We start from the raw sequence: 25,309 nt of genomic DNA on the forward strand, positions 1-25,309 counted from the left end.
GGGAATGGGAGAGGGCGGAGGCTCGTGGGGGTGAGAGGAGGAGGGTCGGCGAGGCGGTGGCGGGGCGAGGCTGCTGGCCCTTTGCACGCCTGCTCCTCGGGCAACTCCACCTCGCCGTAGCCCTCGGCGTGCGCGAAGCGGCGCTCGTCGTCCAGGAACCACTGCGGCAGCCCCTTGTCTGCAAAGGCGTGCCGGTTGTACCCGTCGTCCTCGAGCCGCCGCCGCTTGTCGGGCCGAAGCAGCATCGCACCCAGCACCATCGCCTCGGCCTGCCGCTCGATCGCCGCGGCCGCCGACTCTGCGTGCGTCGGCTTGTCCTCGTCCTCGTCCTCCGAGTCGTACTCTGCGAACCGGCCGCCCACATGCTTCCGCGCCACGCCGTCCTGCTCGAGGTCAACGTACTGGCTGCTCGCCTCCGGAACCCCTTCCCCGCTGCCCCCGCCGCTAAACTGCCGTGCGACCGCCTCCGCCGCGCTCCTCGCGCGCTCCGCATCGGCCGCAGCGGCAGCGTCGGCCGCGGCCGTGGCCTTGCCGCGCTTGCCACGCCGCCGCTTCGAGCGCGCCGCGCCGCCCGCCACGCCGTCCGCCACGCCGTCCGCCGCGCCGCCCGCCGCGCCGCCCGGCGCCGCGCCGCCCGCCGTAGCCTCGGGCGCCTTGCCGGCGCGTTTGGCGCGCGCCGCCGCCGCCATCCGGGCAATCTCCTCCGCGTCGTCGTCCTCGTCCGCCTCGCCCGCCCCCGCGAAGAGCGGGTCCTGGAACCAGCGCGACGTGCGCGCGTCCGCCTCCGTCCGCCGCTCCGACCGGCTCGGCCCGCCCACGAGAAGCGAGTTCGGCCCGCCGCCCTCCGCCTCGTCCTCACTCGACTCGCCGCCGCCGGCCGCGTCGTCGTCGTCGTCGTCGTCGTCGGAAGCGTCTGCGGCGGCCTTAGCCTCGCGCGCAGCAACCTGCCGCGGGCTCCTCGGGGTCGACGAGAGTGGCCGAGAGGAGAGGAGTGGCCGAGAGGAGAAGAGGAGCCGAGAGGAGCCGAGAGTAGCCGAGGAGCCGAGAGGAGGAGGAGAGAGGCCGAGAGGAGGGACCTGCCGCGCGAGCTCTTCGGGGTCGACGTCGGCGTTCCGGATCGCGTCGAGCCTCGCCTCGCGCTGCTGCTTCTTCGACTTTGGCCCGTCCGCCTGGGGGGGATATAAACATATATATACAACGGGTGCCAGAGGGGGACGGGTGCCGAGGGCGGTGGCGGCGATAGGGGAGGCGGAGGTGCCGGCCGGCGCGCGGACGTGCGATCGGCGGGTTGGGGCGGTGGCGGGGGGGCGAGGGAAGACCAGCTCTGCGACGGGTGGCTGCGAGAGTGTATCTGGTCTCGGAAGGGTCTCGGGCGTGTCTCGGACGTGTCTCGGGCGTGTCTCGGACGTGTCTAGGAAGCGTCTCGGACGTGTCTCGGAAGTGTCTCGGAAGTGTCTGCCGCGCGCCTGCTCCTCGATGAGGTGCACCGCCCGCCTGCGGGTCCGCTCGCGGTACTCGGCGTGCATCGACTCGAGCTCCGCGTCGAGCCGCGCGGTGTACTCGTCCCCCTCCTCCTCCTCCTCCTCCTCCGACCCCGCCTCCCCGCCCGCAGGCAACCCCCCCCCCTCCTCGTCCTCGTCCTCGTCCACGTCTGCCACCTCGTCCGGCGCCGCGCCCTCCGTCAGCGCGGCGATCGAGCCGTCGCCGCGCACGCGCGCGAGCGAGAAGAGCTCGAGCTCCTCCTGCACGCCGAGCAATCTCGGGTCATCTCGGGTCATCTCGGGTCATCTCGGGTCATCTCGGGTCCTCTCTGGTCCTCTCTGGTCATCTCGGGCACTCTTTCGAGCACTCCCTCGAGCCCTCTCCTGCACGTCGAGTCGGTCCCCCGGGTGCTCCATCTTGAGGGCGAGCCGCTCGCGGAACTTGGCCTTGGCCTCCGCGGCGCGCCTGGCGGGCAGTGACCGGTGCTGGCGACAGCGGTACTGGCACACACCGGTACGGGCTACCGCTGCTACTCAACTGCTGCTGCTGCTGCTGCTGCTGCTGCTGCTGCGGCTACTGCTGCTGCTGCTGTGGCGCGCCGCTTGGCGCCCTTGGCGCGCTGGTCGGCCAGCTTTTGCAGCTCCGAGATCTCCTCCTCCTCCCGCACCGCCTCCGCCTCCGAATCGGACGCGGCGTCGCCGTCGCCGCCGTTGCCGCCCTCGCCGTCGCCGCCGGCCGCCGCCCGCTGCTCCTTCTCCCACGCCGCGGCAGCCTACAGCTCGGAGACGCCAACGTCAGGCGTGAGCATGGTCTCGTGCTGTGTGTGCAGAGCACCGCGGGGCTGCGAGGGGTACGAACACGGTCGCGTGTGCAGCGGGGCACGCGTCCCCTCCCGCGGGTCTGTCTGCCCGTCTTTCTGCCCTCTAGGCTGCGCCGCCTTGCCGCGCCAGGCGAGCAGCTTGCGCAGCTCCGTCTTGTTGAGCACTTTGAGGTCGGAGCACGCCTCGAGCACCTCAGGCTTGGTGGCCTTGAGGCCGCGCCAGAAGGAGCACTCGCCGCTCTCGTCCCAGACCAGCGCGTTGACCTCGCCCAGCAGCTTGACGGGCGCTGGTCCGAGCACGAAGTCGACGACGCGCGCCTGCAGGAGGGGTCCGGGGAGGGGTCCGAGAGAGAGAGAGAGAGAGAGAGAGAGAGAGAGAGAGAGAGGAAGGGAGAGGAAGGGAGAGGAAGGGAGAGGAAGGGAGAGGAAGGGAGAGAGAGAGAGAGGAGAGAGAGAGAGAGAGAGAGAGAGAGAGAGAGGCAGAGAGTGGCAGAGAGAGAGAGAGAGAGAGAGAGAGAGAGAGAGAGAGAGACGCGCCTGCGAGTGCAGCAGCTGGCCGGTCGCCGCGTAGCCCTCGGCGGGCGCCTTCTTGCCCTTCTTCTGCTGCAGCACGTTGGGCTGCTTGGAGCCCTCGGCCTCGTCCACCTCGGAGAAGACGTGCTTCGGGTCGAGGAACTTGGGGTCAATGGCCACCGCCTTGAAGCCGCGGCAGACGACGAAGATCTGCACCGAGCAGCAGGAGGGCTTGGAAGCGGCAGCGAGAGGGCGTGTGCGGGGCAGCGGCAGGGGCAGCGCCGGGTAGAGCCGCCCACCTCGGCCGACTCGTTTCGCAATCTCGGGTAACTCTCGGGTACTCTCGGGTACTCTCGGGTAGAGCCGCCCACCTCGGCCGACTCGTTTCGCGATGCCTGCGGCTTTGTCGCCTCGACCTTGCCGAAGAGCTGGCCGAAGACCCACATCAGCGACTGGTAGTCGGCCGACCGGAACATCTTGGTCACAAAGGTGCCGCCTGCGGAGCGAGCCGGGATGTGCTGGGCGCACAATGCAGAGGGCGGGAGCGCAGACGATGGGGCATTGTGTGTGCACGTGCGTGTTTATGTCTCGGCAGTCTCGCGGAGAGGTCTCGCGCGGCTCGCGGAGGTTTGCTGAGCCGCCTCGGAAGGCGACGCCGACTCGGAAGGCTCTCGGAGCTAAGGCCCGCGGAGGTGTCTCGGAAGGCTCTCGGAGGTGTCTCGGAAGGCTCTCGGACCAGGCGCGAGCACGTCGACTGCCAGTTTGAGGGCGAGCAGAGTGAGCTCGTTCTGGCCAAAGGCATCTTGAAGCCACGAGGTGCCCACGTTCGGCGCGCCGTCGTGCAGCACCACGTTGATCGCCGCGCCCGACCCGCCGTGCGCCTTAAGCTCCCGCTTCACCGCGGCGCGGCACTTTTGCGTCGTGATGTCCTCCTGGAGCACCACGCACTTTGGGATGGGCTTGATGGGCGCGCGGTCGATGCCGATGCACAGCGCATCCTTGGGCATGAACTGCCGCGCCACTTGCATCCACGAGCCGGGCGCCGCGCACAGATCCACGACGCCGGTCGCGGTCCCGAGAAACTCATACTTCTTGTCGAGCTGCAGCAGCTTGAAGGCGGCGCGCGAGCGGTAGCCGCGCTCCTTGGCGAGGTAGTAGAACTTGTCGAGGCGCTTCTTGGCCACGGTACCCTTCTTCGAGGCCGCGGAGCCGCCCATCGTGAAGCGTCCTCGAGGCCGCGACGGCCTTTTTTTCCGTCGGGTACTTATTTTAAGATGAGGTAAACAGCAATAGATCCGGCCCTGAAGCGGCCTAATCGATACCCAGCCCTCACGGAATCGGTCCCTCGTTGTACAGCAATCGATCCTTCACAGTGCCCGTCCTGCCAAACTTGCTGAGAATCGGTCCCCCACCCACCCAGGTCACCTGTGGCGCGAAGCTCATGTCTCCCGCCCTCGGCGCGCCGACCGCGCAGCGGCGGCAGACCACCCTCCGGTTCGAGGGGCGCCTGGGGCTGAGCGGGCTGCCTCCGCCAGAGTTTGGCTCGCCCACCGGCGGGCTGTCACCCTGCCACGGGTCGCAAGCCCTCTGCCGGCCGGAGCGCAGGCTGCGCAGGCTTCCAGGATCCAGCAATTGGTCCCTTGGCAAGCGCGAATCGGTCCCCCTGGCTCCAGGAACTGATCCGGCACTGCACCCGGATCTATTGCTGTTTACCTCATCTTAAAATAAGTACCCGACGGTACATTCGCGGAGGAGGACTGCTGACAGGGTTTGCGATGAGGAGTGACCCGAAGGGTTTCTCGGGGTTAGTGCACCACTAACCGCCTCTGCAAGAGCACTGTGCGTCCTCATTTTTTTGCCTGTGTGGTACCGGGGCCTGGTTCGCAAGGTGGGGTTCGTAAGGCGTCGAGGAGGGTTGGCCGACATTAGAAGACCCCGCAAAAACGCAAGAGCTAGAAGCGAAAAAAATCGTTGCGAGCAGTTCCGCCCCCTTGCTTGCTCGCTCCAAACAAAGCGCCGGCCTTTAGCGCTCGGCGAAGTTCAGCATGTCCGCTCCCATCCAGCAGCCCTTCGAACGCAAGGAGTATGACGTCACCAACACGCTCGCCAACACCATCGCCGCCATGTGCGGCTGGCCGTGCGCGCTAATGAACAAGCAGCAGCTTATCCTTGAGCCAGAGGAGGCCGTACTGATCACCTCGACCATGTGCGACACCAACACGCAGCGGCGGCCCTACGGAGAGCTCGGCTCGGTAGACAAGAGCTCGACCTGTGGCTGCTGCGTCGGAGTGAGCTCCGGTGCGGACGTCGCCGCCTCTCCCGCCGTCCCCACGTCGGCACCGACCTCGCCGTCGCGCACCCGTAGGCCTGGGCGCTATGCAGCCGGGCTGCAACTGCGAGGAGGAGCTCGTCGCCGAGATCGTCGAGGAGCTCAAGAAGCGGATGAAGACGCGCGGCGACACTGGCCAGATCCAGCGCGCGGAGCAGCAGCTGACGGAGATCATGAAGGTCCAGTCCGACATGGCGGCCCTCAACTCAAAGGTGGACGCCATCCTCGCCCACCTCGAGATCAGCGCGCCGGTGCCGCAGGCGATGGCTGTGCCCTATTAGCGGGCGCTTGCGCCAAGCTACGTCAGTGTATACTGTGCCCGACTCGACACACGACAGGCGGACACCTCCGTCGGTGCGCGCGCCGCGTGGTTTGTGTAGTTTTGTTTGTGAGGTACTGTATCTGCAGTCTGCGGCGGTGCAGCAGCCTCTCCTCAGCACGCGCGCAAGCCCCCCCTCCCCGCATTCACACCTTTGTGGAGAGTCGGTTCGGAAAACAAGAGAGTAAACAGAAACCAAGTACCAAGACATGTTGCGGAGATCAGCAGGAGGATGTACGACGAGATTAGGAGCAGCAGGGACCCGAGGGACCATGTGGAAGACGGCTAGTGCTAGTCCCCAATCGGGAGGACGACCCCGGCTAGTCGCCGACCACACCCACAAAGAACCCTGCACAAAGACCGCAGGGCGGGGACCTGTTCCTTTTTACCCATCTCCTAGTAGAGGTGTCCCTTTTATTTATTTAAGTACCAAGACATGCAATACACAATATACACATAAGTCATAACACATGATCATGAATGAGCGGGATCGTACTGGTCTGTGCCCCGGACCTAATCGTTCAAGGACATTCACGATCACAGTTTCGAGAGCGAGCCCAAATAAATAAATAAAACGGTCAAACTCTGAGACGAGATGGGATTTAGGGACATGCGCATGAGCATGTGCATGTGCATGTGCGAGCCCCTGTGCCGCCCCGAATTCATTTTCTTTCGAGCGGCAAGTCCTGCACCACAGAGGTGGCTGTGGCCTCGTCCTGCACCACATTCGCAAAGTCGCCCAACCCGCCTCTGCGCAAGGCATGCGTGATCGAGGCGAGGTCGCGCGTTCGCATGAAGCTCTCCGTCCATGCCAGCGTCGCGTCGAGGTTCACGACGGCGTGCCACCAGCCAGCAGGGAACGCGATCACCTCGCCCGGCCGCTGCACCAAGTCGACCTCGCCAAGGCCCTGGCCGCGGAGAGCTGGCAGCACTTCGTCCATGAATTCGCACGCGCCGCGCGGCAAGTGCAGCCCGAGGCATGCAGCGGCGCGCCCGATCAGATCGGTGCGCGGAGGGTGGAGCGTCTCGCGTGGCACCGAGGGCGGGAAGAGGATCCACCGTTTGTCGCCCACGAAGAGTGCGTTCCACGAAGTGTAGCCCCATGGATCCTGGTGGATGAGCGTTCCAGAGCCCTCTGGGCCCGCAAGCAGCCAGCGCCATACAGGTCGGTCGTCGTGCTCGGCAGCCGCGCCCGCCTCGCAGACGCTGCCTCGTGTGAGCGTCGGCAGACGATCCACGTCTTCGAGAAGGCAGGACTTGCCAGAATCGGCGCTAAAGTCCGAGTCGAAGACGTACAGTGCCAGATCCGCAGTGCCAGATCGCCCACGCTGCGCGTTGGCGGCGACGAGGTAGAAAGGAACTCCGCCGGTCGATGAGCCTGTGTCGACCAGCGCTTGTCCAATACGTTTGCGCAGCGAGTCGAAGGTCCACTCACGAGCTGGCCAGTCGTCAAGCAGGCCTGTCACCACGATCGGCCTGTCAAAGGAGGATGCGTGGCGAGGTCTCCTGATGGTGTTCGGCAAATCTGATCGAGGTGGCCGCACGCTCGAAGCCGCTCAATTCTTGTCGCCCGGGCCTCAACGATGCGCTCGTTGAGAAAGTGCGCTACGGCCGCAGCGGTGGCAGCAGCGCCGAGGCCGAGGACACGGCGCATATAGTTGCAACGAGTTGGCAGCGCGACGTGCACCAGCAAGCGAGAGAGTGGGTCGAGTGGGGAGAGTGGAGTTTGCATCCACCTCTTTCACGGGGACCCGCTTTGTGCGGGGCGGGCCCCTGCACAGCTGGGAGGGGACGACGGCAAGAAACCCAAGGGTGATGGGTTTGCGGCGCAGTTTTTCTTTGTTGAGCCACAGCCAGAAGGCGGAGAAAGGCAAGCAAGAAAAGCGATTTTAGAAATCCCGGTCGCGCTCGAATGCGGGCTCATAAACTATCCACGCGGTGCTCGACGTTCGGCGCGCTCGCCGCCGCGCCGCCGCCTCCCGCCTCTGCGGCACGCCGCGGGGACGCCGGTTGGGCGCCGCCGCCCGCGCCGCCGCCCGCCGGCTCCGAGGTCCGCACCTAAGGGAAGGTCCGGTAAACTTCTCCGCACACAAGGGGTGGTTGGGCAACGGCCGGGCAGCCGACTCGCATCTCCACACCCAGACACGGGCAGGAGCCGGCACGGCAGTCAGTGTCAATGGGCAAGGCCCAGTGACGTGGGTGAGTCCCGCGCCTGCCGGTCGAGGTACTCGAGGAAGTGTCTCAGGAGTGTCTAGGAAGTGTCTAGGAAGTGAGTCCCGCGCCTGCCGGTCGAGGTACTCGAGGAGCGACACCAGCTCCTCGTGCCCGCCGAGCCGCTCCACCTCGAGCAGCACCTTGCCCGCGGGGAAGGCGTGTGAAGAGACGCTGTCGATCGCTGTCGATCGCTATCTGTCCGCTCTCGACCATCCGGAGTGAGCTGGGTTGTGTGATTGGGTGAAGAGACGCCGTTCGCACCGTGAGCCAGCTGCTCCGCCCTCTCCGCAGCACCGTCCCCCTGGAACACTCCTCTCGGGACAACTGCGGCTCCTCTCGGCTCCTCTCGGCTCCTCTCGGCTCCTCTCGGCTCCTCTCGGCTCCTCTCGGCTCACCTCGTGCTTGAGCCTGCCCAGCTCCGCGCGAGTATAGTCGAAGCTGCCGCACGCCTGCATGTGACATCTCGCGTAATCTCGGGTCATCTCGGGTCACTCTCGAGTATAGTCGAGGCTGCCCGCACGCCTGCATGTGCTCGACGGCGTACCGCTTGATCGGCTCGCTCTCCGTCCTCTTCTTGAGGATGTGCAGCAGCTGCGAGTCGGACGGGCTGCGCCGGAGGGCAGAGGGGCGGCGCTGTGAGCGGGACGCGCACTCCCTGCCGCCGACACTGCCGAGCGACACCATTGCCCGAGCAGCGTGTTGGGCAGCGCGCTGGAGGCAGAGGCAGCAGACATCGATGGAGTGAGGGGTGTGTCCGGCATCGACTTCCTTTTGTTGGCATCTACGGCGTGTGGGCCGCGAGGTGATGCAGTGGATGATCGGGAAGGAGAACTTGCCCTCGGTGAGGTCCTCGGCGTACGACTTGCTCGCCTAAAGAGCAAGAGGAGGGGCGTTCGCAGACAGCTGTGGGCAGTGGCGGGCGCCCCTTCTCCGCGTTGGGCGGCCATGTAGTCGTCGCTCGACAGGTTTATCAGGTCGTCTCGGATCTGAGAGGAGAGGAGAGGGGGGGGGTAAACACCTCCACACGCACGAGGTGGCGGGGCAAGGGCCAGGCTAGCCCTCGCGACTCCGCGTCTGGAAGACAGGAGCCGCACGGCATTCAAAGTGCGAGGCCCGGTGCGTGTGCGTGGGTGAGCTGCCTGAAAGTAGAGAGCGAGCTGGTTGACGAATTAAATTAAACTACATTAAATTAAATGTGCCTGAAAGTAGAGAGCGAGCTGGTTGACGAGCGGCGTGAAGTCGACCTCGCTCGCCGAGAAGGCCTGCGGTGGCACACGAGGCGGCGGCATCGCAGGCTCAGGGCGACGGCGAGGGCGGTGGCGGCGACGGCGGCGGCGGCGACGGCCGCGGCGGCGAGGGCGGCGGCGGCGGCGGTGCCATGCCGGGCGGGGAGGGCGGCGGCGCTGGAGGGAGGCGGCGGCGCAGGAGGCCTGCATCAGCCCGACTGCGAGCCGGAAGAGGCCGCCCGTCTTGTCGAGCACCTATGGGTGGTGGCGTCTGATCACGTATCTTCACTGTTCTCCCTTCTCAGGCCGTCTGGACTGGCAAGCACCATGCGGCGGTACTCTTCCTCGGTGGGGCAGCGGAGGTTGTCGCGCCACAGGATGTCCTGCCCCTGCCCGCGGTGCAGGTTGAGCAGCTCGTGCACGAAGATGTTCATCGCCGCCGGGTTCCCCAGCTGGTGGCACCGCTCGAGCGCCAGAAAGTAGACGTAGTTGGCCGAGTTGATTGTGGTCGGCACGCCGTAGATGGAATGAGCCACGGGGATGCCCCGGCGGAGCGTGGAGTTGTCCTCGATGTCGTCGACGAGTAGCGACGCGTTGTGCAGCTCCGTGATGATCGCCTTGATCACGCCGATCGTATCGGCCGGGATGCGGAGCCACGCGTTGAAGGCGTCGATGAGGCGGCCACGCACATCCTTGCCTGGCACCTGATTGATGTAGTCGTACACTTCGAGGAGTGTTTGGTCCCGAGCGTGCGGGGTGTAGGATGTGGCCATGTCTCGCGACGCGCAGCAACGCCCAGAGCCTGGCGCTCCGGCTGTGGCTACTGTACTCCCAGTCGCGAGAGAAAATGGTTGTGCGATTCCTAGTTGTCTATCTGAAGGAGTTACTTCCTGAAGTAACTTCATCCTTCAGATAGACACTAGCCTGTTCCTTCTCGGTTAAAATCCCTGTGTGGTGGCGGCGTGCCGTCCTCCCATCCCTCCCTTGGGTCGTTGGTTTATTTATTTTTCCTTGATTGTAGTTGGCCCCGCAGGATTGCCGATCACAACGAGAGGACCGGGTCGGGCAAAGCCGGCGGAAAACGGCAATTTTTTGGTGCTGGTAGCCCCCCCCAAAACAGGCCCGCGCGCCCCAGGGGCGCCGCAGGCGCCCCAAGCGGCGCGGAGCGCCGCCGCAGGCGGCGGACAGCAGGTGCGCGAAATTAAACGCCATTTTCGGTTCCGCGGTTTTGCCACTAACATTGAAATCCGGTACAGAACGACTTAGCCGAAACAGCTGACAGACAGACAGAGAGCACACACGTTCGAGACGGGGGTGCGCCGACCGCCGTCGCGGACCCAGTAGAGCTAGATGGTCCCACAGGATGCGCCCTTAGCCTCTGAGCTCGTCCTAGACGTTTTAGGGAAGCGTGGGCAGACCAGAACGCGGCCACGGCGACGCTCCGAGGCTGTCTCTCAGCAGCGCTGGCGGCGATCGTGGCGACGGCGCCTCGCCGCTGCAGCGGCACAGAATCGAGGAGGTGGCGTTGGTGGCAGCATCAATGAGATAGAAAGGCGGCCGTAATGCTGGTGGCGCCTTCGAGGGCGGCGGAGAGGGCGGTAGCAGCGACGGCGATCGAGTCATGTGGCAGGGGTGCGACGATGCAGCAGGGAGGCTTGACCTTGAGTTAGCGACGCGGGGCGGTGGCGTGCCAGCAGGTAAGCGGCGGCGGCGGAGAGCAGGTGCGCGAAGTAAAGGCCAATCTTGAGATATCCATTTTGCACCACCTTTGGATTTCTTGCTTCGCCTCCTGGCGGGGGAGGTTGATGAACGCGGTGGCGACCAGCGGAGAGGCCTCAGTCCCTGTCCGGAGTGTCTTGTGAGTTTGTGTGTGTGCGTGTCGCTCCAGCGTGCGTCCACCCATACCGCGCCGGTGTCCACCGAGCCTGACTGTTCTCAATCCATATACGCACATGGTCAGTGAGGCGCAGGCCGCCAAAGTGACACGTGGCGCGGTAATGTGCATATAATTGTATTGCTCGTCGGGTGACGCGTTTCTCCTTGTCTTCGCGAGAAGCTTATGCGTGGTTCGTTGTTAAGTTGTTTGGTATGTTGCTTGCCGAAATTCTTGTGAGGTCGAACCTCTCGCATTTATCTCGAGGTCTCGAACCAGCTCAACGTACGTAATTAAGGTGCCGGTTTGTTTATCGGAGTTTGTCGTAGCTTCGCGGCGTCCCGTCCCCGGGCTCGCGTATGAGGTGGTGAACGTGCGGCCGCGGAGCTGACTGAGATCCAGGGTGTGCAGCGCACCTTCCTCTTTGTCGATACGAACGAACACGCATATGGTTCAACGCTTCAACCTCGACTACCTCGGCTGCTGACCCTTCTCATCCTGCAGAAGCTGTCGTATATGTCCTGCGTCTGGTGCGCGCGCCCCACTCGGTCTCCCAATTTATATGCCAACTGCCGCTCTCCGCCTCTAAGCTGAATCTCTGTGCTCCAGGAGGATTTGGTGCAGCAGGCAGCTCGCGTCCGAGGGCGGCGTCGCTGCAACGCGGAACCCAAGGGGGGCGCCGCCAGCCTTCTTGAAGCTTGCGTCGCCAACAGCAAAGTCTGACCGACCGCCCACGGTCACCCTCGCATGCATGGATGGTTGGTCCCTTGGTTGGCGGGGAGGCCGCCACAGCGGTGCAGCCTGGCTGCAGCGCCCGCCTGCGCTCGCCAGGCGGCTGCCATTAATTTCGGCGCCCGTGGACCAGGGCTCCAGGCCTCATGTGACCGGTGAGATTTGTTTGGTACGTGCTAAAATCCTCGAGAACCTCGACTCTCTCTGCAGGTCAGGTAGATCTAGGGAGAAGGCCCGTACCTTGAACGAAGCCCGAACCGGCGAATTACCTATTCGAATGGCCTCGGTTCTCGCGGTCTCGCTCCTCTACTCCACCACCGCTCTAGCCTCTCCCACCGCCAAGCTCTGCCGACGATCGGTCTGTGGCGCTGCTGTGCTCGGCGCGCTCCGACCTGCCAACGCAGGCGCTCCAGCGGCTTCGGACCTGAGCTCTCTCTTGGATGAGGTCGAGGCACCTCGCGCCGAGGGTGGGGTGGTCGCCCTGAGGAAACGGGCAGAGGTTGAGGCGCGGCAGATGGCAGAGAGGGATGCTGTGGCGCTCCGGCGGATGAAGGCAGTCGAGGAGGCAAGGGAACGGGAGAGAGAAGCGCTCGCCGCGTCCGGCGTCCCACCCTGCCCCACGGGTGGACCGTTTGGCGACGCCGGTCGGACGGGGGTGCTGACCGCCAAGGTCTGTGCGCGCCAACGCGACGGGACGATAGAGACCGCGCAGAGGACGGGAGTCTTCCTGGTCTTTTGAATAGCTCTGGCCTTCCCGGGAGCCGGGTCAGCTCGGGGCGCTCGCAGGCCAGAGGGGCTCTGTGCACTCTCCTGCCCGGCCCGCAACGATGTATTTAGCATGTTGGCTGTGCGATAGATTGTTAAGAATTTGAGCATGGTCGTTCTGCGCGCAGCACCAATGGGCCACACACACGCAGTGGCTCCGAGCCTACCTAGAGACTAGTCATACACACGCTCTCTCTCACACGCAAACACGCACGACGCAGACGCACCGACCCGCGATCGCCTCGAGGCTCCACGATATCGGCGAGACAACAGACAAGAAAGAGAGCGTCTCTGCGGCCCTCGCCAGGGCGCCCCGTGCACACACACATATTGGGCTGGGGAGCGCGCGCTGGTCAGAGTCTCGACCGGACCCACCGCAGCATGTCCTCCATCACCTCGTGCCGCTGCGGCTCGTTGAGCGCCTCGTGCAAAAGGGAGGGGTACACGACCTTCTCCTTGTCCGCTGCCGGCGTGGACGCGCGCGCGTGCAGCGCCGCCGTGCCCGCCGGCAAGACGACGACATCTGCGCCGCCGTGGCAGATGTAGAACGGGCAGCGGACCTCGGCGGCGCGAGAGAGGGCATACTCGGACGCGTCGACAAACTGGACGCCCCAGCCCGCGCAGATCATGCCGCCAAAGTGCCGCTCGTCCGCGTCGTTCGCCTCGCCGAAGCCCTTTGTGGTCGTGCACTGCGCCGTCGGCGCGCCGGTGTTTGGCCAGAAGCCGGCCGAGAGCGTGTCGAGCAGCCGCGTGAGCGCCTGCCACGCCGGCGAGTAGACAGAGTGGCGTGGCACGAGGCCCTGCCCTCCGACTCGCAGCGCTGGCGCGGAGAGGACCATGCCTCGGAAGCCGCCCAGCGAGCGGTGGCGCTCCTGGACGCGGAGCGCGGCGAGAAGCGCGACGAGGCCGCCCATCGAGTGTCCCATCAGGAAGAAGGGCGCGGCGGCGTGCCGCCCGTGCACATACTCGATGAAGCCCACCGCGTCGCCGACGAGGTTTGCAAAGGGAAGCCGCCGCATGCCGGTGAAGCCGGTGTTGTCGAGGTTGTGGCCGTGCCGCGCGTGGTCCATGGCGTACACGGCCAGACCCTGCTGCGCCCACGCCTCGCCGAGCGGCTGGTAGCGCAACGCATGCTCGCCGTACCCGTGAAACAGTATGATGACGGCTCGCAAGGGCACAGGCTCTGGCGGCAGCCAGGAGTAGGCGTTGCGCCACCCGCCGGAGGGCGCTTCAAACCAGAAATTCTCGCTGAAGCGGACCGCGCCGACGAGCGGTGAGCGCGAGCGGTCGAGCGAGGCAGCATCCGGCGGCGGTGGTCGCGCCGGGGAGGAGGCCATATGTGTTCGCAAGTGTCGGCCCTTGCTCGCAGGTGAAGCGGAGTGAAAATTCTTTTTTCAAGGAAAACGGCAACGCTTTTTGCGCCACTCGCTCGCGGCGGCGGGAGACATGCCGCCGATGCGGCTCGCACTCGCTCGGCGGGCCTCCGTCCCACAGCCGCTCGGGCGTGCCAGTGGTCGGCCTGGCGCTGCGCTGCTCGCACGCTGCACTGCACAAAGCTGCGACAACAAGGGGAGCCTCCTGAGCTTCAGCGTTGAGCAGTGCAGCTGCGGGTGCTCGTGGTGTGCTGTGCAGTGGTGAGAGCGCCTGTTTGGAGGCGAGCTGGTGCTGTGCCAGGGTGCGCAGCATGCGCTCTTGCTCTGTGCTGAGGCATGCTGGCTGGCGCCCAACACAATGCCCTTCGGTACATTGCTCCACGCCGTGCTGGCTGGTGCAGTACTGCCAGCGCGCCGACTGGCGCGCGGGGTGCGCGTCGCCGCGCGTGGCACGGGTGGCTCGAGAGGCGCGGCCGTCGGTCAACCCCGCGGCGCATGGGCGCCGCGGAAGCTGCTCGACAGGCTGCGGGCATCGTTGCGGCAAAAAGCGCCCGCCCTCTGCTTTGCTTTCGCCCGCGTTTTACGACAACTTTCGGTTTATCATCTGCGCGTCGGCGGCCGAGCGCAACTGGTCCGTCTACGGGGCCGCAATCAAGACGACGGCGCGCGGGCAAATGGGTCACACCGTCGCCGACAAGCGCGTCTACTGCCACGAGGCGCTCCACCTCAAGGGCAAGCTTCAGACCGCCGGCTACAAGCAGGCGGTCGAGAAGTGGGACACCGACTCCGACTCGGACAGCTCGGACGAGGGGGACCTCAAGATGTGAGGCAAGCGCGGCGGCGGCAGGGGCGGTGTGGGGGGGTGGGCGGTGGGGACGCTGCTGTGAGCACGTCGGACGCCACGCGCGGGACCTCCTTACGGTGCGCGCCGCGCACGCACGCGCGCGGCTCGCACGCGCGCGTGCGCGTACAGTCTTATAGCTTATACACAGTCGGCACGCGCGTTCCGCGCGTGCCCCGCTGAATACAAATACTACCCATTCTAGAGCTGTTTTGGAATACGTGGAATACGTATTCACAGAGTAGGCTGGGTGGTGCTGGTGGGTGGGCCACAGAACATCGGCCCGCGAGGTGGATGCTAGCATGAGCCCGATCCGTCGCAGTGCTCTTGCGTTTCGGCGGTAGTGATCTGATCACCGAATGCCACGTTCGGATATCGCAAACCGGGAATTACGATTCAAAAAAATGAAAAAAAGAAAAACATCTCGGAGACATCTGTCATGTTCCTTGGACACACAGGGACGATGATCAGCAGCGACCTCAACGCCTCGCTGTCACCCGTGTCGGCCCTGCACTTGGCCGTGGTGATGCTCGTTGTGTGGCGAGCCTTTGCACACCGTGCCACCGCCTACCTGAAGAGCAGCTCGGCCACCGATACGGACGGCGGAACGGATGCTGTGGCAAGCGAGCAGCGCAATCGGCCGCATCAGCGGATGATCCCAAAGGCTGAGGCGGCCGGCGACCTCCAAGCTCGCGATCGGCACCACCTCTCGCTAAGAAAGAACGAGGTGCTTGAGGTCTTGGACGACAGCAAGCTCTGGTGGCTCGTGCGCAACTCTCAGGGCGACGTTGGCAAGGTGCCCTACAACTACATGCGTCTCGTCGAGGATGACGTAGCGAAGGCTCCACGGACACCTGCGCTGGCCAGGCGAGCTGCCAAGGAGCCTCCTCCTCGTGGCTCGTCGTGGCAAAGGAGCTTCGGCTCGTGCTTCCAAAAGTGCCTTCCCGCCTCGCCCGCCTCTCCGCCGGCGTCCGACCAGGGCCAGCTGTGCGACGCCTCCGCTAAGTCCTGTGCGACGCCCCCAACCAGCGAGCTCGCCGCCGCGCTGCACGCCAACCGCGAGGCTCTCGTGCGGCTGAGGGACGTGCTTGAGGGGGCGGGCGGCGAGGTGGACGCGCACACGGACATCTACCTGCTCCGCTTCCTCCTCGCCGAGAAGGGAGACGAGGCGGCGGCCGCCCGCTGGCTCCACGACACCACGCGCTGGCGACTCTCCATCGGGGCGGTCGAGATGCGGCGACAGGCGCTCGCCGGCGCGGCGCTCTTCGACCTGCACCCAGACGTGCGGGCGATCCTGTCGGTGTGTCAGTCCTTCCCGGCGCACGGACGTGCGAGAGACGGCGGGCCGCTCAACATCATCCTGCACGACGGCTTCTCCCCCACCCGCGTGATGGAGACGGTCAGCAGCGCCGGCTTTCTCGGCTCGATGGTCGCGCTGATGGAGCACAACATGGCGGCTGCTGACGCGACCTCCGCGGCGAGCGGCTCGCTCACGCGCATGTCGTTTGTCTTCTGCTACGAGGGGCTCTCGCTCAGCATGATCAACATGCGCTTCCTCACGACCTACTTTGTCAAGGTGGCCGGCCTCGACAGCCGCTACCCGAGCCTCATCGGCGCCGTGAGCTGCGTCAACGCGCCCTCCATCTTCTCCTTCGCGTTCGGCGCCGTCAGGGGTATGCTCTCCGAGGACATCCGCGGCCGGATGCGCGTCGAGAAGCCTGCCACGTCGAGGGCCGCCCTCCTCGCCCTCGCGCCGGCCTGCCACCTGCCCGCCGCCCTCGGAGGCGATTGCGAGAGCATGCCCGCCGCGGTGGCGAAGAGGACGGGGTGGGACCGCGTCGATCCCGCCGAGAGGAGAGGGCTCCACGCCGACTCGAAGATCCGGTGCTATCTCTGAGCCGCGCCCTGGCGAAGCGACCACCCGAGGAGGCACCCGCGCTCACGCAGAGAGGCAGAGGGCTCTACGAGGCGCTCGAGACGACGAGAGGCGCTCATCTGTGCGCTCTCTGGCCTGGTGCTCTGCACGAGGGGTCGAGGGGACGAGGGCCTCTGCGCAGCTCGTGGCGCGCACGCGGAGCGAGGAGCCGTGAGGTCGCCCCCGGGGCCCGCGCGCGTACTGCTCAGAGCTAAAAGCTATCTGGCGTTCTCGGCGGTTTTTCGTATGCATAATTCCTTCAGCTTCACGTTCAGACATGTTCCATCACCCCATTTCCTCTCCTGTCATAGCGACGCCGTCCACGTCCCCTCGTCATCGCGCAGCCTCACTCCCATCCCCTTGAGCTCCAACTTGATGGCGTCCGCCGCCGCCCAGTCCTTGGCCGCCCTCAGCGCCGCGCGCTTCGCGACCAGCGCCTCGGCGGCGGCCGCGTCGACCGCTGCGCCCTCGCCTGGCTGTGGCTTGGCGCGGCAGTAGCGCGCCGTGTGGCCTGGCTTGCCGCACTTGTGGCAATTGCCCGCTCCCGCCTTTGGCTTGGGGCACGACGCCGACAGGTGGCCGTGCGCGCCACAGTTGTAGCAGCGTGCAGCGGCCGGCTCGCTCAGTGCCGCAGTAGGGCAGGCCCGCGCCTTGTGCCCCTCCTCTCCGCAGAGGTGGCAGGCGGTTCGTCCGGCTGGCTTGTCGCACTGTTTGCTGGCGTGCCCCATCTTGCCACAGTTGTAGCAGCGCATCTTGCCGTTGCCACCGACCGCCTGCCTCCTCGCGCCCTCGCTCGTGTCGGCCACAGCGGCCGCGGCCGCTGTGGTGACGTCGGCCACAGCGGCCGCGGCCGTCGCAGCCGCCGCCGCCGACGCGTCGCTCTTCTTCCGCTTGGATCGCTTGAGCGGCTCTGCGGTTGCACCGACAGTCGCGTTGGGCTCGTCTGCGTCGGTCATCCTCTTCTTCCCCCTCTTCTCTGGCTGCTCCGGCATGGCGGCGGAGTGTGCGGAGCCACACACGCGTATTAGTAGGGCGAGTAGGGCAAGTAGTAGGGCAAGCAGTAGTGCAAGCCAGTGGGGCAAGCCACTGTCGTGACTCGTGGACGCGTCATCGCTTTCTTTTTTCACGAGTTCAGTTTTGCTGCTGTAGTCACAGTACACAGAGCAGAGAGGTCAGAGGCATGTGGTCAGAGAGGGGAGAGAGCGTAGTGTGTGCGCGCGCTGTGCGCGGGCCCGCGGGGGCGCGCATCAGAAATTGCCTTTTTTCGCTGCTCAACAGACAACACACCATAGAACTGAGCTCGCACGCGGGCAAACCCTCTCACTGCCCCGGCGCCCACGCCTCGATCTTCTTGGGCAGCAACTGGTTCGACAGGTCCTCTCCGTGGCCAAGGCAGCCGCTTTCGCCCGGGACGGCGGATGCGCCCGACCACTGGAGCCTCCACCCGTACACCTACACGGGGGGCGGCAAGCTCATCCACAGGCACCACCACGGTCCACACGTGCCCGACGCGTGGTGCAAACGCAAGGGGCACCACGGCTGCAAGGACCACTACCCGAAGGAGATTGCGGCGTTCACGCACATGACCGAGGAGGGATACATGGCCTACCGCCGCGGGGCCGCAGACATCATGGTCGTGCCATATAACCCGTGGATCCTGCTGTACTTCACGTCGCACATCAATGTGGAGCTAGTGTGCAGCCCGACGAACGTCATCCTATACCTCTTCAAGCTGATGAAGTACATCCACAAGGGCAGTGACGTCAACCGAATGCAGCTCGTCGCCGACGGTCAGACGCAGCGAGGCGAGCAGGGCTCGGCGGACGGCTCGACCCACCGGCGCGACGAGCGGCGCGACGAGATCCGTGAGTGGCGAAACTGCAAGACGACATGCGCAGGACGGAGACAGCGACGAGGAGGCCGAGCGGGACGGCAACGCGCTCGTCGACGACGAGGCTGAGGAGGAGGGGGAGGAGGGGGAGGAGGAGTAGGATTCGGCGTGGCGCGTCTACTTCCTGCGAGACAAGAGCGGTCGGAGGACTTACGTCGGCGCGAGCCCCGACCCCGTCCGACGACTGCGCCAGCACAACGGCGAGCTCTCGGGAGGTGGCGCGCCCGCCGCGGGACGGCCGTGGCGCATTCTGCTCGTTGTGCGTGGCTTCTCCTCGAAGAGCGATGCGCTCGCTTTCGAGTGGGCGTGGCAGAAGCCGCACACGAGCCGGCACATTGCGCGACAGTGGGGTGTGAAGGGATTCGGGAAGTGCGGCACGCGGTCAAAAGTGTCGGTGCGGTTGGCGGCGCTCGCGCTGTTGCTCGTGCACGGCCATTGGGCCGCGTGCGCGCTGCATGTCCGTGTGTGTGCTCCCGAGGAGTGTGGAGAGGCATTGCCTCTCATCCGGCGCGCCGCCGCGGGACTCACGTGCGGACCGCCGTGAAGCGAGTTCTTTGACTAATATCACATGTTGGGAGACTGATGGGTCAAAAGCATAGATCGTCAATCGACGCGTCGCGCCGTTGCCGATCCGCACACCGAGGTTCTTGGGTGGCGCGCCCCAGCTCTTCACAACGGACGTGGTTTTTTTCCGTTGCTCGCTCCACCACGGGCGACAACAACCGAAAGCGCCTCGCGCCATGCAGCGGGAGGAGACGGAGGAGGAGCGGCGCGCGCGGCGCCTGGCCAAGAAGGCGGCCAAGGAGGCGCGCAAGGCGGAGACCGTGGCGGGCTACTCGAACAGCACCAATCCGTTCAACGATCCGAACCTGAATGAGCAGTTTGTGTGGGGCAAGAAGCAGACGCGCGACGGCACGACCGAGCAGGAGGCGCGCGCGACGGCCAAGCGGCGACGGCACGAGGTGGCGGCGGAGCTGCAGAAGGTCAAGGAGTCGCGCGAGAAGGGCGAGCGCGAGCGCGAGGCGTGGGAGGCGGAGAAGCGGCAGCTCGACAAGGAGCGGGAGCAGATGGCGTTTGCAGACAACCAGCGGCGCGAGGACGAGTTCCAGCTGCAGCAGGAGCGCTCGCGCGCGGTGCGGCGCGTCGAGGAGGGGCGCGCGCGCCTCGTCGACCTCCTCACCGCAGGGCTCTCGCTGCTCGAGAGCGACGCCGCGCCGTCTGAGCTGCTGCCGAACGAGGTGCCGGACCCGCTGGCGGTGTTTGAGCACAGCAGCGAGGCGGAGTTGCGCGAGCTGCAGGGAGAGATCTCGAGGCACTCCGACCTCGACTCGGGCAACGCCGACTTTTGGGCCGCCATGGGCCTCGTCTGCGACGACGCGCTGCAGGCGTCGTCGGGGGACACGACGGTGACGGCAGAGGTGCGGGGCGAGATCGACGCGATGCTGGACGGCAAGTCGCCGGCGGAGCTGGACGAGCTGCAGGGGCAGATCGTCGAGCTTCCGCGGCAGGACCCAACGCCGACTACTGGGGCGCCGTGCTCGCGCGGCTGCTGCTGGTTCGCGCGCGCGCGGTGCTGAGCGGCGCGCACGGTCGGATGCGGCGCAGGCAGGCAGAGGTGGCGCGGGCGGGAGGCGGCGGGGCCGGGGGCGGCGCGGGCGGGGGCGGGGGGGCGGGGGCGGGCAGCAGCTCCGGCGCGGCGGCGGTGGCGGCGGCGGCAGAGGAGGAGGAGGAGGAGGAGGAGGGCGGCGCGGGCGCAGAGGTGTCGGAGCTGCTGGCCACCCACGAGGCGTCACTGTGAACAGCGTCTCTTCACGCCTCGAGGTGTGAACAGGTGTCGGAGCTGCTGGCCACCCACGAGGCGGCGGCGGAGGCGGAGGCGGACGGGCGGTACAGCCCGGAGCCTCTCTCGGCGAGGCAGGTGGACGCGTCGCAGGCTGTCGATGCCGAGTCGGACGCCGCAGCCCTGCAGGCCGCCCGCCGCCGGGCGAGGAGCGCGTCGAGGCTCGCTGCGTCCAAGGCGGGGCCGGCGGCGGCGGCGGGGCCGACGGGGCCGGCGGACGGGGCGGCGGCGGAGGGGGAGGGGGAGGGCGACGGGCGGCTGGTGCAGGCGGAGGCGCGAAAGGGCATGGAGGCGGGCGAGGCTCGCTTCTCGGTCGAGGTGGCCGTCGAGGAGAAGGCACTCCAGCCGCGTGCTCACGCCCCAGCCCTCCACCTCTCCTCATCCAGCGCTGCCTGCACTCACACCCCTCCCCTCCCCTCCAAGGCCGAGTGGTGGCACGACAAGTACCGGCCGCGCAAGCCAAAGTGCGAGGGCCGCCGTGGCCCCTCCCCCCCTCCCCCCCCCCCCTCTCCCCCCTCCCCCCACACCCTCCTCGGCGCGAGCCGCCGCTCCCACCGCGCGCGTGGCCAACGCCTCTGCTGACTCCCCTCGCCCCCGCCCCCGCCCCCGCCCCCGCCCCCGCCCCGCCACTTTCTCACCTAAGCCCACCTGTGGCCGCAGGTACTTCAACCGCGTGCACACCGGGTACGAGTGGAACAAGTACAACCAGACGCACTACGACCACGACAACCCGCCGCCAAAGATGGTGCAGGGGTACAAGTTCAACGTCTTCTACCCCGACCTGATCGACCGGCGCAAGACGCCGACCTACTCCCTCTCGCCCGACCCGGGCTCGTCGGACACCTGCATCCTGCGCTTCCACGGCGCACCGCCCTTAGTCATGCCGCAGAGCCACGCCTCACGCACCTACTCGCTGGCCGCTTGATCTCGCCGTCTTCTCGCGACATGGCCGCTGCCCCTGCCTCGATGCGATGCTCGAGAAGGCGTGGTGCTGTAGAGTATGGCCCTCACCCGCCTCTGCCCTTCGCCCCTCAGGCGGCCCTCCGTACGAGGACATCGCCTTCAAGATCGTCAACCAGGAGTGGGAGACCAACCACAAGCGCGGCTTCCGCTGCCGCTTCGAGCGGGGCATCCTGCAGCTCTACTTCAACTTCAAGCGCCACCGCTACCGCCGCTGACTGGGTGGGGGATGCGCCGTGCGCGCTCTACTGCCGCCTCGAGTCGAGAGGAGCTGCCGCGGTGTCGCCTCGCGCTTTCGCGCGCTCGATCGCGCGCGGCGGAGAGTCTTGGCGGAAGCTGGAAGAGACGCAGACGCCGATCACCAAAATACATCCAAGAAACCCGCCGGCAGCGCGAGCTGCCGGCCACATTGAGAGCTGTTCGTCCACCGCGTCGCGCACTCGTCCCAACCGGGGGGGGGGGGCGCAGACGCTCGTTCTGCGCGCCAACGGCTGGTGACGCTGTGTTGCCCTTGAGCTAGTCCCCTTCCCCGGTCGCCGGTCGCCTAGCCTCTGCGCTGTCTGGCGAACGCCTGTATCCCATGCGCGCGGACCACGCTTGCGTGGATGCGTGGCTGGCAGGCTGACCCCCCATGCGCCATGGCTGAGTGACCCGTGTGCGGGGTAACCCGCGCACGGGGAAGCTTCAGCCTTCACGACGCAGGGCGATGGCGCTAAGAGGTTCCTCTTTTCCGCGCCCCCCCCCGCAAGGCGCGCGATACACAAAATGCGTGTTACGACTTACGTTATATACGTATATCATGTATCGCGGGGGAGAATGGGAGGTTGGAGCGCCCGCCGGCTCCCCGCCGCGCTGGCCGGCCAGGCCCCGGCGTCGGCAGCGCCAGCGGCAAGATCGTGGCATGCGACGGTCGCTCCAAAACGATCGTTCTCCCCCCCCGCCCCACAACCAACAGGAATGGAGTTTTTTCTGACTGTCGTAACCGCAAACTGAAACAACGGCGCGCCTGACATTTTGTGGACTCTGACATGCACACGCGTGCCACGTCGCGCATGCACACTGCAGGTGCGGCGCGGTCGAGTGGACATACACTCTGCCTCGTTGACTTGTTCTGCGGTGCTGGCGGTGTGAGCCACGGAGCTGCTATGGCCGGCGTGGAATGTGTGCTGGCTGTCGATAGCAACCAGCTGTGCTTGGACGTGCACAAAGCAAATCATCCTGGCGCGCACCATGCCTGCATCATTCTCGGTGGGGAACTGTCCGAGCTGCAGCAAGCTCTCACAGCTGCTGTGGGGAACAGGCCTTACCATCTGCACATGAGTCCGGAGTGCAAGCGGGTGTCCAGAGCCAACTGCTGCAGGACTGAAGAAGGCGTCGAGAGCACGATCTCACTAATGCAGTGGTGCCTCACGCTCGCAAGGCGATTGCAACCCGAGCCTGCGACGTGGACCCTGGAGCAGGCCCACGCGTTCGAGGTGTACACCGCATTCCCGCAACACATTGTCGTCCGCTGTGAGCAGTTTGGTGTTGCCCAGACTCGGAAGCGAATACTCATGGGCACCCCGCAGGTCTTGCAGCGGCTCCAGGAAGCACTCATTCAGACGAGAACTCCAGCTCAGGTTCTGACGCACCTGCGTCCCTTGCGACAGTATCTACTCAAGCTTGGCACGACAAACACGTCAATCAAGAAGAAGGAGCAGCAAGCAGCGGAGGGAAGAAAACACACGCGCATTGCGACCATGCAGTTTGTGCGACCCTTGAGTGTGCCAACCTATACAGTGACGCAAAAGAATCTCTTCCTGGTGGATACGCGCACCAGGAGCATTGTGCGGACGCTGAACAGCAGAGAGCTGAGTCTTCTTCAAGGCTTCCCACCGCAATACCAATTTGCGCTCCGCCGTCAAAAGGATGTGGTGAGGATGGTCGCAAATGCTGTGCCGCCACCTGTAGCTGCGGCCATCTTGAAGTGTGCGCTTGAGGTTGTGGCGGCGCCAGCGTAGAAGAGTCTCTCTCTCTCCCCAGCGTAGCACGTGATTTTCAGGGTATGTGTAGCTCGCTTGCACACGCGAACATATACTACAGGTACAAGTTTCTCCGAGACCTCGGGAGCGGGCAGTTATTCACACCTCGGCAGTGTGGGGAGGGCAGGGCAGGGCAGTGTGGATTTAACACCCGGGGCAGGTAGGGGATCGGGCAGGGCAGTACGGCAGGGCAGGGCAGGGCAGTTGTGCGGCAGTATATGCGGCAGGGCAGGACCACACAAGCAGAGTGGGCAGACATATACCCAAGAAGGTGGAGAGACTGTTGACAGAGTTTGCGACGAGGAGCGAAGGAATTATTTTGGGGGCATCACCGCTCTCAACGGAGTTGCTTAGGCGGCTCCGATGGTTTGCCTGTGTTGGTGTGTCAGCACGCGCCAACAGTCCGTCGAAACAGTCGGTGCACAACACACTGCGAAAATTTAGGTGGCTCGCCGTCCTCGCAGGAGGAGTCGCTTAGGCGGCTCCCGTGGTGTATCTGTGTTGGTGCCAGTGCGTGCAAGTCCCGTGTGCCCAGTGTTGCGGCCTGTGCGCGGGCTGAAATTCTTTTTGCAGAGGTTGATACAGGCTGTTTCATTCGAGAGGAGCCGCCGCGGTGTCGCCTCTCTTTCCCGCGAGAGTCTTGGCGGAAGGAGGGAGCCTCCTGTACGCCGCCGGACTATCAAGCCCAACTAAAGATAAAAATGAAGAACGTACGCTAGAATGCACGCATACCCACGTTTATTCTTAAGTTCATACGAAGCTCGTACGTTCCCCTGTTTGCTCGCGTCGGCGCCGCCGAGCGCTGCACGGAGAGCATATTCACTGACCACCAACGACAGGTGTGCGACTACGCGCTCGTCTACGCGGAGAAGAAGAACGACGGCGACGCGCCGTACTCGGTCTCCTTCACCGCGACGCAGAGCGGCGACGTCATTGTGCAGCTCCACCCGCACTCACAGCTCGAGCGCGCGGTCCGCCATGAGCGGCAGGCGCAGGCCACGGAGCCGCCCGCGAGCGCGAGCCCTGCGGCGCCGCCAGCCCCTGCCGCCGAGCCGCCAGCTGCGGAGCCGGCGACCAGCATGACGTACGCCGCCGCAGCCGCATTGCACCCGCAGGGTGCCACCGCGGGAGGCCAGCCCGCCGCGCCTGCGGGCCCGGCCGCCGCCGCGCGCGTGCCGCCGCCGCCGGCGGCGGCGGCGTGCAGGCGCGGCTGCACTTTCACTGTCCCTAATCCGGGAAGGAAGCGCGGGCAGCAGCAGCGCGGCAAGGGCCGCAGTGCCAGCGGCCGCGCCAATGCTGGACCCCGGCTCGTCGACAAGAACGCGCTGTCGGCGCGCGGCGGCGGGCCCTCGCGCCAGTCGCGCTCTCCCTCACCGGACTCGCCGCCCGCCAAGCGGGCGTCCTCCGCCGACTCCTCCGGCTATGACACCGATCTACCGGACGAGGTGCAGCAGGAGGCGGTCCGCAGGGTCTGCGGCGCGCTCGGCCTGATAGAAGGAGCAGTACGACGCGGCGGTGGCGGCGGGAGAGCTGCTCGAGCTGCTCGAGAGCCTGCCGCGAGGGACAGTCGAGGCCTCCATCCGGCTCATGCGGGGATACACCCGCACGGGCGAGTGGCCCGAGCCCATCCTACCCAGCCCTGCCCTCGTGCCGCCGAGTGCGTATCCTATGCGAGAGAGACCCCCTGTGCCCGTGCCCAGCCCTCTCCGCGCCGCGATGCGCCCTCCCCCCTCGCTTTTTTTTGCAAAATCCTGCAAAGGTGGGGACGTGTCTGTCCTCGACCCAGCCCTAGCTTGGTTGGGATGTCTGTTTTATTTATTTATTTATTACCCACGCTAGGATCCCTACGTATGACGGTCGAACCCGCGTTTGTGATGTCCGCTAAAACACGCCAGCCGCCACAACACCAACAGGTAGGTAGGTAGGTAGAAAGGTGAAGAACAGCCAGGCTCGGGACACCAACAGAATTGCCGCGGCCCCGGTCAAGAAATAATACACACGAATCCGAAAAAGTTTGAAGGGAGGATTGGCGCCCTCTCCTTGGTGTTCCTCCCCAGCGAGCGCGTCATCCCAGCGCGTCATCCCAGCAGCTGTCTGTAGCTACTCAGTTGCGACATCCGATGCTGACCCACGGCGGCGGACACAGCTCCGACACTAATGACGACCTAGACGAGGCATCGAGCTGCAAGCACAAA

The 25,309-nt window shown here is 65.7% G+C and overlaps 8 protein-coding genes across 8 annotated transcripts in view; 5 read left to right on the forward strand and 3 right to left on the reverse strand.

The window, feature by feature from the left end:
* The window catches only part of EMIHUDRAFT_452635 (hypothetical protein), a gene marked incomplete at its 5' end in the record, with an annotated part of 4,847 nt that extends 815 nt beyond the window's left edge, over nt 1–4,032 (reverse strand). Inside the window, 8 exons of the mRNA XM_005763078.1 lie at nt 111–527; nt 1,077–1,169; nt 1,467–1,742; nt 1,872–1,947; nt 2,343–2,589; nt 2,836–3,025; nt 3,187–3,311; nt 3,552–4,032. Of these exons, the coding sequence (XP_005763135.1) occupies nt 111–527; nt 1,077–1,169; nt 1,467–1,742; nt 1,872–1,947; nt 2,343–2,589; nt 2,836–3,025; nt 3,187–3,311; nt 3,552–4,032 (1,905 nt within the window). The remainder of the gene's footprint in view (nt 1–110; nt 528–1,076; nt 1,170–1,466; nt 1,743–1,871; nt 1,948–2,342; nt 2,590–2,835; nt 3,026–3,186; nt 3,312–3,551) is intronic.
* Nucleotides 4,033–4,801: 769 nt separating this feature from the next.
* On the forward strand, nt 4,802–5,560 carry EMIHUDRAFT_437825 (hypothetical protein). The gene is made up of 2 exons (XM_005763079.1): nt 4,802–5,113; nt 5,181–5,560. The coding sequence occupies exons 1-2, from the start codon at nt 4,861–4,863 to the stop codon at nt 5,423–5,425; spliced, it is 498 nt and encodes a 165-aa protein (XP_005763136.1). The 5' UTR covers nt 4,802–4,860; the 3' UTR covers nt 5,426–5,560.
* Nucleotides 5,561–5,990: 430 nt separating this feature from the next.
* On the reverse strand, nt 5,991–9,676 carry EMIHUDRAFT_465220 (Farnesyltranstransferase; the record flags this gene model as incomplete). Its single annotated transcript, XM_005763080.1, has 8 exons — nt 5,991–6,922; nt 7,392–7,521; nt 7,746–7,817; nt 8,443–8,547; nt 8,622–8,663; nt 8,877–8,939; nt 9,108–9,158; nt 9,230–9,676. 8 exons carry the CDS (start codon nt 9,674–9,676, stop codon nt 6,126–6,128), a joined length of 1,707 nt encoding a protein of 568 aa, XP_005763137.1. The 3' UTR covers nt 5,991–6,125.
* Nucleotides 9,677–12,366: 2,690 nt separating this feature from the next.
* Nucleotides 12,367–13,630, reverse strand: EMIHUDRAFT_358135 (hypothetical protein). The gene has a single exon (XM_005763081.1). It carries the CDS (start codon nt 13,608–13,610, stop codon nt 12,627–12,629), a length of 984 nt encoding a protein of 327 aa, XP_005763138.1. The 5' UTR covers nt 13,611–13,630; the 3' UTR covers nt 12,367–12,626.
* A 1,284-nt stretch (nt 13,631–14,914) lies between these two features.
* EMIHUDRAFT_437829 (hypothetical protein) lies at nt 14,915–17,462 on the forward strand. Its single transcript, XM_005763082.1, has one exon. It carries the CDS (start codon nt 14,927–14,929, stop codon nt 16,382–16,384), a length of 1,458 nt encoding a protein of 485 aa, XP_005763139.1. The 5' UTR covers nt 14,915–14,926; the 3' UTR covers nt 16,385–17,462.
* A 522-nt stretch (nt 17,463–17,984) lies between these two features.
* Nucleotides 17,985–18,837, forward strand: EMIHUDRAFT_215514 (hypothetical protein; the record flags this gene model as incomplete). The annotated part of the gene is made up of 2 exons (XM_005763083.1): nt 17,985–18,267; nt 18,425–18,837. 2 exons carry the CDS (start codon nt 17,985–17,987, stop codon nt 18,835–18,837), a joined length of 696 nt encoding a protein of 231 aa, XP_005763140.1.
* A 196-nt stretch (nt 18,838–19,033) lies between these two features.
* Nucleotides 19,034–21,058, forward strand: EMIHUDRAFT_215515 (hypothetical protein; the record flags this gene model as incomplete). The annotated part of the gene is made up of 5 exons (XM_005763084.1): nt 19,034–19,783; nt 20,125–20,211; nt 20,401–20,451; nt 20,557–20,597; nt 20,794–21,058. The coding sequence occupies 5 exons, from the start codon at nt 19,034–19,036 to the stop codon at nt 21,056–21,058; spliced, it is 1,194 nt and encodes a 397-aa protein (XP_005763141.1).
* A 46-nt stretch (nt 21,059–21,104) lies between these two features.
* On the forward strand, nt 21,105–21,311 carry EMIHUDRAFT_215516 (hypothetical protein; the record flags this gene model as incomplete). The annotated part of the gene is made up of 2 exons (XM_005763085.1): nt 21,105–21,126; nt 21,169–21,311. The coding sequence occupies 2 exons, from the start codon at nt 21,105–21,107 to the stop codon at nt 21,309–21,311; spliced, it is 165 nt and encodes a 54-aa protein (XP_005763142.1).
* Nucleotides 21,312–25,309: the final 3,998 nt, after the last annotated feature.

This window comes from Emiliania huxleyi, assembly GCF_000372725.1.
Source record: "Emiliania huxleyi CCMP1516 unplaced genomic scaffold EMIHUscaffold_65, whole genome shotgun sequence".
Classification (NCBI taxonomy): Eukaryota; Haptophyta; order Isochrysidales; family Noelaerhabdaceae; genus Emiliania; species Emiliania huxleyi.

Coding starts and splice junctions, on each gene's coding strand:
- EMIHUDRAFT_437829 (XM_005763082.1), top strand. CDS start 14,927: ATGTTCCTTGGACACACAGGGACGATGATCAGCAGCGACCTCAACGCC.
- EMIHUDRAFT_437825 (XM_005763079.1), top strand. CDS start 4,861: ATGTCCGCTCCCATCCAGCAGCCCTTCGAACGCAAGGAGTATGACGTC. Junction 5,114..5,180: donor CTGCGTCGGAGTGAGCTCCG/GTGCGGACGTCG, acceptor GCGCACCCGTAG/GCCTGGGCGCTATGCAGCCG.
- EMIHUDRAFT_358135 (XM_005763081.1), bottom strand. CDS start 13,610: ATGGCCTCCTCCCCGGCGCGACCACCGCCGCCGGATGCTGCCTCGCTC.